This window comes from Schistocerca serialis, chromosome 1 (assembly GCF_023864345.2).
Source record: "Schistocerca serialis cubense isolate TAMUIC-IGC-003099 chromosome 1, iqSchSeri2.2, whole genome shotgun sequence".
NCBI classification, from domain to species: domain Eukaryota; kingdom Metazoa; phylum Arthropoda; class Insecta; order Orthoptera; family Acrididae; genus Schistocerca; species Schistocerca serialis.
In genome coordinates, this window is record NC_064638.1 from 679,605,188 (window position 1) to 679,616,572 (window position 11,385).

At 39.4% G+C, this 11,385-nt stretch overlaps 2 protein-coding genes across 2 annotated transcripts in view; one reads left to right on the plus strand and one right to left on the minus strand.

The window, feature by feature from the left end:
* Window positions 1-11,385, plus strand: part of LOC126480306 (RNA helicase aquarius) — a 346,791-nt gene that overhangs the window by 23,588 nt on the left and 311,818 nt on the right. The window contains exon 3 of the mRNA XM_050103855.1: window positions 10,508-10,664. Within this exon, the coding sequence (XP_049959812.1) occupies window positions 10,508-10,664 (157 nt within the window). The remainder of the gene's footprint in view (window positions 1-10,507; window positions 10,665-11,385) is intronic.
* LOC126480322 (probable G-protein coupled receptor Mth-like 5) overlaps window positions 1-11,385 on the minus strand; it is a 125,441-nt gene that overhangs the window by 23,240 nt on the left and 90,816 nt on the right. The gene's annotated exons all lie outside the window — the stretch shown is intronic.

Consider the following 11,385-nt stretch of genomic DNA (forward strand, 5'->3'; position numbering starts at 1 on the left):
TGAATTGGCAAACACTTGTTCCTCAGATTGTACCCAGTGGAAGACAGTGCCTTGATGGTCTCCGGAAATCACTGCGGCCATTAGAGGTCGTAGGCAGTCCCTACAGCATCATAAGCTGCACCCATCACTGGAACACCTCATTGCCTTCAAATAACTCTGGGCCCAGGTCTGTCAACTAATCAAAAGATGGAAGAATGAGTATTGGGAACGGTATGTCTCCACATGGAGCAGGAATCTCTCCTTCCCAGGTTTGGACTAAGACAGGTCCCTTTATGGATATCAGACCCCTGCAGGTATACCTGGGATTTCCATGAATGGAGCTATCTGTACTGACCCAGGCGCAATAGCAGAGCATTTTGCTGAGTATTACGCTCGAACCTCTGCATCTGAGAATTACCACCACGCCTTCCATACACTCAAACAGCAAATGGAACGACAACACCTACCTTTTACTACAAGCTACCCAGAACCATATAATACTCCATTAAGTGAGTGGGAACCTCTCAGTGCTCCTGCACACTGTCCTGACACAACCCTTCGGCCAGACCGCATCCGTCCCCAAATGATTAAACATCTGTCAGCAGATTAGAAGTGTCATATCCTTTCCGTCTTCGACCGCATCTGGAGTGATGGCGAATTCCCGTTGCAGTGCCAAGAAAGTATCATTGATCCAGTGCTGAAATCTGGTAAGACCCCACTAGATATTGTTGAGTTTTGGGGCCTTCAGGCTCTGTCTCAGGATGGGTTTTGCCAAGGTCACTTCACCACTGACAACTTGGTATATGTGGAGTCTGCCATCCGAATGGCCTTTTCCTGCCATCATCACGTCATTGCCATCTTTTTTGACTTGACAGAAGGTTATGACACCACTTGACGACACCACGTCCTCGTTACATTACACGAGTGGGGCTGCGGGGCCCACTCCCAATCCTTATGCAGAACTTTTTGTCGCTCTGCACCTTCAGACTACAAGCTGGTGTGTCTGTGGTTCTCACTTGACTGTGGTCCACATCTTGTTAGACTTTCCAAATTTAGCTGCCCTGCAGTGGACTTTTAATGTCTCTGTCACACTCCCTTTGCTTTTAGGTGACAATGCCTGAACAGCTAACATAGTTTTAAGTTTTATCTGTGAACGGGTTTTTTATCATTGTATTTAAGTGTGGACGGCTTGGCCTCATCTTTCAGGCCCTCATCCTACCTGCATTTTAACTCTTCCTCACTCCCCCTGGTGCTGTCTGTTAGATGTGGTGTTCAACCTTTCATCATTTGTGTTTCTCTTGCCTTTGTTTTTAAGCTGGGGATTTTAGTGTGTTGCAGAGTGGCTGGCTTATCCTTTTGTATTCTTGCAGTTAGCTGGCCAGAGCTACCTGCTATATTGTTTTAACACCTTCTACCAATTTTTCCTTTTCATTACTGTTTATAATTTTGGCTTGATACTTTTGTTTTCTATTTCAGTGTGCTCACACACATAGTTTAAACCATTTTGTTCCTTCCCCAGATTTCAAGCAATAGGACATCCTTTGGGATGTAGTTTTAATGTGAGAGCTGTGTGACTAAAGAAAAAGGGACTGATAACAGTGCAGTTTAGTTGCTTTAATCTCCAAACCAACCAACCAACCATCCTGTTCTCAGTAGTGGCATCATTGTCCTTGTTTCTGTTAAAATTGCTGCTGTTTGTTATAATATCAGCCACCTCCTTTATAACGGAATTCCATAGGTTAATGCAGGAGCCAAGCCTCTCGTCTTTTCATGTCCTGTTTTATGTCCATTTTCTAGGCAATACTCAGCTATGTCCGACTTGTTGAACTCCATTTGTTGTGTTTAACCACTGGTTCAACAGTTGTTGTTGTTGTGGTCTTCAGTCCTGAGACTGGTTTGATGCAGCTCTCCATGCTACTCTATCCTGTGCAAGCTTTTTCATCTCCCAGTACCTACTGCAACCTACATCCTTCTGAATCTGCTTAGTGTATTCATCTCTTGGTCTCCCTCTACGATTTTTACCCTCCACGCTGCCCTCGAATACTAAATTGGTGATCCCTTGATGCCTCAGAAGATGTCCTACCAACCGATCCCTTCTTCTGGTCAAGTTGTGCCACAAACTTCTCTTCTCCCCAATCCTATTCAATACTTCCTCATTAGTTATGTGATCTACCCATCTAATCTTCTGCATTCTTCTGTAGCACCACATTTCGAAAGCTTCTATTCTCTTTTTGTCCAAACTATTTATTGTCCATGTTTCACTTCCATACATGGCTACACTCCATACGAATACTTTCAGAAATGACTTCCTGACACTTAAATCAATACTGGATGTTAACAAATTTCTCTTCTTCAGAAATGCTTTCCTTGCCATTGCCAGCCTACATTTTATATCCTCTCTACTTCGACCATCATCAGTTATTTTGCTCCCCAAATAGCAAAACTCCTTTACTACTTTAAGTGCCTCATTTCCTAATCTAATTCCCTCAGCATCACCCGACTTAATTAGACTACATTCCATTATCCTTGTTTTGCTTTTGTTGATGTTCATCTTATATCCTCCTTTCAAGACACTGTCCATTCCATTCAACTGCTCTTCCAAGTCCTTTGCTGTCTCTGACAGAATTACAATGTCATCGGCGAACCTCAAAGTTTTTATTTGTTCTCCATGAATTTTAATACCTACTCCGAATTTTTCTTTTGTTTCCTTTACTGCTTGCTCAATATACAGATTGAACAACATCGGGGAGAGGCTACAACCCTGTCTTACTCCCTTCCCAACCACTGCATCCCTTTCATGTCCCTCGACTCTTATAACTGCTATCTGGTTTCTGTACAAATTGTAAACAGCCTTTCGCTCCCTGTATTTTACCCCTGCCACCTTTAGAATTTGAAAGAGAGTATTCCAGTCAACATTGTCAAAAGCTTTCTCTAAGTCTACAAATGCTAGAAACGTAGGTTTGCCTTTCCTTAATCTTTCTTCTAAGATAAGTCGTAAGGTCAGTATTGCCTCACGTGTTCCAGTGTTTCTACGGAAGCCAAACTGATCTTCCCCGAGGTTGGCTTCTACTAGTTTTTCCATTCGTCTGTAAAGAATTCGTGTTAGTATTTTGCAGCTGTGACTTATTAAACTGATAGTTCGGTAATTTTCACATCTGTCAACACCTGCTTTCTTTGGGATTGGAATTATTATATTCTTCTTGAAGTCTGAGGGTATTTCGCCTGTTTCATACATCTTGCTCACCAGATGGTAGAGTTTTGTCAGGACTGGCTCTCCCATGGCCGTCAGTAGTTCCAATGGAATATTGTCTACTCCGGGGGTCTTGTTTCGACTCAGGTCTTTCAGTGCTCTGTCAAACTCTTCACGCAGTATCTTATCTCCCATTTCATCTTCATCTACATCCTCTTCCATTTCCATAATATTGTCCTCAAGTACATCGCCCTTGTATAGACCCTCTATATACTCCTTCCACCTTTCTGCTTTCCCTTCTTTGCTTAGAACTGGGTTTCCATCTGAGCTCTTGATATTCATACAAGTCGTTCTCTTATCTCCAAAGGTCTCTTTAATTTTCCTGTAGGCAGTATCTATCTTACCCCTAGTGAGATAGGCCTCTACATCCTTACATTTGTCCTCTAGCCATCCCTGCTTAGCCATTTTGCACTTCCTGTCGATCTCATTTTTGAGACGTTTGTATTCCTTTTTGCCTGTTTCACTTACTGCATTTTTATATTTTCTCCTTTCATCAATTAAATTCAGTATCTCTTCTGTTACCCAAGGATTTCTACTAGCCCTCGTCTTTTTACCTACTTGATCCTCTGCTGCCTTCACTACTTCATCCCTCAAAGCTACCCATTCTTCTTCTACTGTATTTATTTCCCCCATTCCTGTCAATTGCTCCCTTATGCTCTCCCTGAATCTCTGTACAACCTCTGGTTCTTTTAGTTTATCCAGGTCCCATCTCCTTAAATTCCCACCTTTTTGCAGTTTCTTCAGTTTTAATCTACAGGTCATAACCAATAGATTGTGGTCAGAGTCCACATCTGCCCCTGGAAATGTCTTACAATTTAAAACCTGGTTCCTAAATCTCTGTCTTACCATTATATAATCTATCTGATACCTTTTAGTATCTCCAGGGTTCTTCCATGTATACAACCTTCTTTCATGATTCTTAAACCAAGTGTTAGTTATGATTATGTTGTGCTCTGTGCAAAATTCTACCAGGCGGCTTCCTCTTTCATTTCTGTCCCCCAATCCATATTCACCTACTATGTTTCCTTCTCTCCCTTTTCCTACACTCGAATTCCAGTCACCCATGACTATTAAATTTTCGTCTCCCTTCACAATCTGAATAATTTCTTTTATTTCATCATACATTTCTTCAATTTCTTCATCATCTGCAGAGCTAGTTGGCATATAAACTTGTACTACTGTAGTAGGTGTGGGCTTCGTATCTATCTTGGCCACAATAATGCGTTCACTATGCTGTTTGTAGTAGCTTACCCGCATTCCTATTTTCCTATTCATTATTAAACCTACTCCTGCATTACCCCTATTTGATTTTGTGTTTATAACCCTGTAGTCACCTGACCAGAAGTCTTGTTCCTCCTGCCACCGAACTTCACTAATTCCCACTATATCTAACTTCAACCTATCCATTTCCCTTTTTAAATTTTCTAACCTACCTGCCTGATTAAGGGATCTGACATTCCACGCTCCGATCCGTAGAACGCCAGTTTTCTTTCTCCTGATAACGACATCCTCTTGAGTAGTCCCCGCCCGGAGATCCGAATGGGGGACTATTTTACCTCCGGAATATTTTACCCAAGAGGACGCCATCATCATGTAATCATACAGTAAAGCTGCATGCCCTCGGGAAAAATTACGGCTGTAGTTTCCCCTTGCTTTCAGCCGTTCGCAGTACCAGCACAGCAAGGCCATTTTGGTTATTGTTACAAGGCCAGATCAGTCAATCATCCAGACTGTTGCCCTTGCAACTACTGAAAAGGCTGCTGCCCCTCTTCAGGAACCACACGTTTGTCTGGCCTCTCAACAGATACCCCTCCGTTGTGGTTGCACCTACGGTACGGCTATCTGTATCGCTGAGGCACGCAAGCCTCCCCACCAACGGCAAGGTCCATGGTTCATTTCAACAGCTTCCATGAAAATATGAAGTTCACAGTTGAGCACCAAGTAGATGACAGCATAAACTTTCTAGATCTGATTATTAGAATAATGAATACTAGAGACCTTTAAAATAACACTGACTGGTAACAGTCCACTATTGATCACTGTGCTTACACGTCATTGACTGGCATTTGGCATGTTGGCAGCCTAGAACTTTGTCTGACAGCTTCGTGGTGAATGTGGAAAATAGATTTGACCTGTTGCTTCAGTTAGAAGCTGGTGAGCCTCAAGCAGTTGCAGATGTGGACAGGGCACAACAAACTTTCAGCAGCAGATTGAAAAGTAAGGATGTAGGGAAATAAGTAAAGAGAAAGAAAGTGTTGTTGTTAGGTAGTTCCCATGGAAGAGGTGTTGGCCAACTTTTGCAGGACGAACTAGGATCAGAATACCAGGTCACCAATTTTTGTTAAACCTAGTGCTGGACTGGAGCAGGTGACAGAAGATTTAGGATCACTTTGCAAAGATTTCACTAAGGAGACACCGTGATTATAGTGGGTGGGGCAGGGCAGGTAATAGTATTGACAGAGATCCTGGGTACAGTAGGGGATGGGGCAGGTAATAGTATTGACAGAGATCCTGGGTACAGTATAGCGTGTGACCTGGCAAAGATTGCATCAGCATCAAAGCATACTAGTGTTGAGTTTGTATCTGTTCTTGGGCACGATGACCGACCTTCATTTGAACTCTTCTGTCAAGCTAGTTAATTTGGCGTTGGAACGGCTGCTTATGTCGGGCACAGGGTCACACATTGGTGTGGTTCCTGTTGATTCTCTTAATAGGTGGGATTATACTAGGCATGGCCTTCATCTCAACAGGAAAGGCAAGGGTAAACTGCTGGAAAATAGCAGGAAAGTTAAAGGGGGGAGGCACTGTCATGAGTGATAAAATACCAGTGGTTATAGGGTTCAGAAAATACCCTTTTTTAGGGTAGGAAGGACAGAAAAAAAAACAAATTTTAAGAGAGGTTAGGACTGAGACAAACCTTCAGTTTGAGAAAGAAACCAAAAAACATAATTCTAGCTTATTACATTAGCATAAACAGCTATTGGTAAAGAATTTTCAACAGTCAGCAGATATTTCAACTCTACCCTTTTTAACTCAGTCAATGTGAAATGTCAGCTATCTTTATCGCATCAAAATATTCGAGGACTGAGAAATAAAATTAATGAATTAATTATCTGCATAGATGAATTAGAGTCCTCAAACCCAGCTCACATAATCTACCTCTCTGAATATCATGTGACCACTGGTATAGAACTTTTAAGTGTTACAGGATTTATGTTAGCATCTCACTTTTGTAGAGCAGAAATGGAGAAAGGAGGAGTTGCCACATTCATCAGGAACTGTCATAAATTTAAGAACATAGACATTCATAAATTTTGCCTAGAACAGCATATGGAAGCATGTGCAACAGAAGCAGAATTTCACAAAAAATCCTTCATAATATTAATTGTGTATTGAGCACCTGCAGGTAACTTTAATCTGTTCATAAACCACCTTGAAGCTGTATTGGCCCATTTAACACCTAAAAACAAAGAAATAGTGGTTGCTGGTGATTTCAATGTAGATTTCGTTAAAGACTCTCCCAATAAGAACTTATTTGAGTTAGTAACACTATCATTCAACTTAATTACTGCTGTAAAGTTCCCCACTAGGGTAGCCAATTTCTCACAAACAGCCATTGATAATATCTTTATAGAAAAGTCCAGTGAACAAAATTATATTACAAAATCAATAGTCAATGGCCTCTGAGACCGTGACATGCAGTTCCTTCTGTTAAATGTTAATACTGAGCAGGATATAAAATCTGTTAAATCTGAGCTCAAGAGGGTAATCAATAAGCCAAAAATTGATTATTTTAGGACACTCCTCAGAGACATTCACTGGAGTGATGTTTACAGTGCTCATGGCATGAATGAAAAATATAACACTTTTGCTAATAAAGTCCCTCAAAACTAACCAAGGTTAAAGCAAAGTCTACAAAGAAGCCATGGATTACTCAAGGAATTAGGGGTATCTTGTAAAACAAAAACTGTATCTGTCAATTCAAAACAGTTCTGATGTTGATGCTATAGCACGTTACAAGAAATACTGCAAAATATTAAAGACTGTAATATGAACATCAAAGCAAATACGTTACATGGAAAAGATAGTCATATCAGATAACAAAATAAAGACAATGTGGGAAATAGTGAAGGAGGAGACGGATAGAACCAGACATGAAGAGGGACAAGTAGCATTAAAAGTAAATGATACATTGGTGACAGATGTGTGTAGTGTTACAGAACTTTTTAACAAACATTTTATAACTGTTACTGAAAAGATGGTGTTGTCAGGTTCGGTAGATGCTGCTGTGGAATACCTCAGACCAGACATTTCAAGTAACTTTCATAATATGAATTTGACCCTAACTATACCAGCAGAAATAATGTCCACCATAAAATCTTTAAAATCAAAAACATCTAGTGGGTATGATGAAATATCAACAAAGTTAATTAAGGAATGTGATTCTGAGATAAGTAACATATTGAGCTATCTGTGTAACCAGTCGTTTATCAGTGGAATATTTCCTGAGTGGTTGAAATATGCTGAAGCTAAGCCACTGTTTAAGAAGGGAGATAAAGAAATGGCACCAAATTTCCATCCAATTTCACTTTTGCCGGCAATCTCAAAAATTTTAGAAAAGGTGATGTACAATTGGCTTTATAATCCATCTTATCACAAATATTGTAACATATTGTCAAAGTCGCAGTCTGGATTTCTAAAGGATTCTGATATTGAATAAGCTATCTACACTTACAGTGAAAATGTGCTTAATTCATTAGACAAAAAATTCCAGACAACTGGTATATTTTGTGATCTGTCAAAGGCATTTGACTGTGTAAATCACAGTATCCTTTTAAGTAAATTAGAATATTATGGTGTAACAGGAAATGCTGCAAAATGGTTCAAGTCTTATATCTCTGGCAGAAAACAAAGGGTGTTATTAGGAGAGAGACGTGTATTAAGCTATCAGGCATCACGCAACTGGGAACTAATTACATGTGGGGTCACCAAAAGGTTCCATTTTAGGGCCCTTACTTTTCTCGTGTATATCAATGACCTTTCATCAGTAACATTACCAGATACCAAGTTTGTTTTGTGTGCCGATGATACAAACATTGCAATAAATATCAAAGCAAGTGTAGTCTTAATAAGATCGGCTAATAAAATATTTGTGAACATTAATCACTGGTTCCTAGCCAATTCTTTGTCACTAAACTTTGAAAAAACTCACTACATGCAGTTCAGAACTTGTAAGGGGTGTCCCACGACAAGCAGATAGAAGAAGTGGACAGTGTTAAATTCTTGGGATTACAGCTTGATAATAAATTCAACTGGGAGGAGCACACCACAGAACTGCTGAAGCTTCTTAACAAATCTCTATTTGCAATGCGAATTGTGTCAGACATAGGGTATATAAAAATGAAAAAGCTGGCCTACTATGCTTACTTTCATTCCATAATGTCATATGGGATTATTTTTTGGGTTAATTCATCAAACCAAGCTAAAGTTTTCTGGGCACAAAAACATGCAGTAAGAGTTATATGTGGTGTGAACTCAAGAACATCCTGCAGAAGCCTGTTCAGGGATCTAGGGATACTAACTACTGCTTCCCAATATATTTATTCCTTAGTGAAATTTGTCATTAAAAATATATCACTTTTTGAAACCAACAGCTCAATTCATGGAATGAATACTAGAAATAAGAATAATCTTCACAAGGATTTAAAGTCACTTACAATTGGGCAAAAAGGTGTGCATTATTCAGGAACACACATTTCCAATAACTTGCCAGCAGCCATAAAAAGCTTAAAAACCAATGAAATTCCATGTAAGAGAAGCCTAAAGGTTTTATTGGTGGCCAACCCCTTCTACTCCATTGATGAATTTCTCAGTAGAACCAACAGATTTTTGTGTGTGTGTGTGTGTGTGTGTGTGTGTGTGTGTGTGTAAATACAATGTAACTTCTGCACCATTTCAGTGCAGTAATGTGTTCATTATTAGTATTGTAGTAGCTCTATTACATGTTTATTATCTTATAAATAAAAAAAAAATTATTTTAAATTCAGTGCATTAATGTAATGATTCTTTCATAACGTGTTCATAAAAAAGAAAGAAAGACGATCATTCCACTTGGGACCTGTGGAAGGTACATTAGCTTATTTGTTTCAGTTGTAAATATTTGTCATGTATTATTGTTTTCTGAGATGTTTTACATCCTGGAGGACCAGCTCACTACGAATCAATTGGAATGAGAGTAAATCTAATCTAATTTAATGTTTTCTGAAGGACTCAGTTAACTCCATCATGTCACCAGCTTGAAGAAATGGTGTTAGTACAGGCAGTCAGCAAGCTCTCTGTCATGTTTAACCATCAGACAGCAGTAGAGTATATACTTTGATTCTTGTATGTATCGTAGTGTGGTGGTTAAGACATTATACTTACGTTTGGGAGGATAGCAGTTTAAACCCCCATCTAGCTGTCCAGATTTATGTTTACTGTTGTTTTTGTAAATCATTTAAGGTTGATGCTGGTGTGTTTCCTTTCAAAAGGACTACTACGTGTGCTCTCTGTAATTACCTCATAATTGATGGAATGCTGAACCCTGTTCTTCCTTCCTAATTTGTTAACTGTGTAGATTTCAACCTACATTTCTTCAATTTCTTGTTCAGTCTATCAGCTATAGGCTTTTTTCCTTACTTTTTGTATTTTTTGGCAAAGTGTTTTGTGTGTATGACAACTGTCTTAGAAGACGATTCTTCAAATATTGATAATATTTTTCTGCTTATCACTACTTTCTCAGTTTGTATCATATCTATTGCATTGTGCGCTGTCTGTGACTTGAAAATTTAGGTGATAAATTAGTTGCCAGCTGGGGTGGCCGAGCGGTTCTAGGTGCTACAGTCTGGAACCGCGCGACCGCTATGGTCGCAGGTTCGAATCCTGCCTTGGGCATGGATGTGTGTGATGTCCTTAGGTTAGTTAGGTTTAAGTAGTTGTAAGTTCCAGGGGACTGATGACCTCAGAAGTTAAGTCCCATAGTGCTCAAAGCTATTTTTGATAAATTAGTTATCCAGTTGTTTCCCTTTTCCACAGCCTATCTGCTGCTTTTTTTTAAAATTTCTGTTAACACTACCTTAAAGAAGCTTCAGTTCAAAGGTTTGAGAATTACTGTTTATTTTTGACAATTTTTTTTCCTTATGTAATAGCCCAATTTCCACTTACAGATTGTTATGAACTTATTTTGATTTTGTATTAAATTTTAACTTTTATATTAATTTTGATTTGTGGATTCTACAGTTTTGCAATACGGCGAATCATGATGCTAGAGTTCAGCCAGTACTTGGAAAATTATCTGTGGCCAAACTATAAAACGGGACATGCATCTCATGCACATATGATGTCAATTGTTGTCATGGTAAATGAAAAGTTCCGTGAAAGAGTACCTGCTTGGCAGGTGAGTTACAACTACACTTATTGATGTAAGTGATGTCTTAAATGGGTAGAATTTGCTGATCATTTTCTAAAATAAAAGCTACGTCAACTGCATGATGTATTACACCGCTAAAAGTATGTAATAAGACTACATGTCTGAAACACAATATTTTCTTGGAAGTTATTTGCTTTAAAAGCAGTAGCTAGAGGCTTGTGTGGATAAGAGAAATGGTGTCTGAATCTGCACGCGGCTTTGGTAATTTGTTGCAAATTAATGTTTGACCTATTTCACTGTTAGTCATATCAATTTTAAACTAATTTTTTCTGCATCTAAGAGTGGCACAAATAATTGAAGTTCCTTGTTTTTGTTTAAGGGCTTTTGTTGGAAAGAAAGAAATTTTGTATCTGTTTATTAACAGTTTACGAATAGCTCACATAATTTGTGTCTCATAACATAAGACTGCAGAGGCCAATCAGGAACACCGTGCGAGGTGGCGCAGTCGTTAGCACACTGGACTCGCATTCGAGAGGACGATGGTTCAATCCCGCGTCCGGACATCCTGATTTAGGTTTTCCGTGATTTCCCTAAATCGCTCCAGGCAAATGCCGGGATGGTTCCTTCGAAAGGGCACGGCCAACTTCCTTCCCTAATCCGATGAGACCGATCACCTCGCTGTCTGGTCTCCTCCCCCAAACAACCTCCGCCAATCATGAACATATTTTAGTACAACAAAGAATGCCAT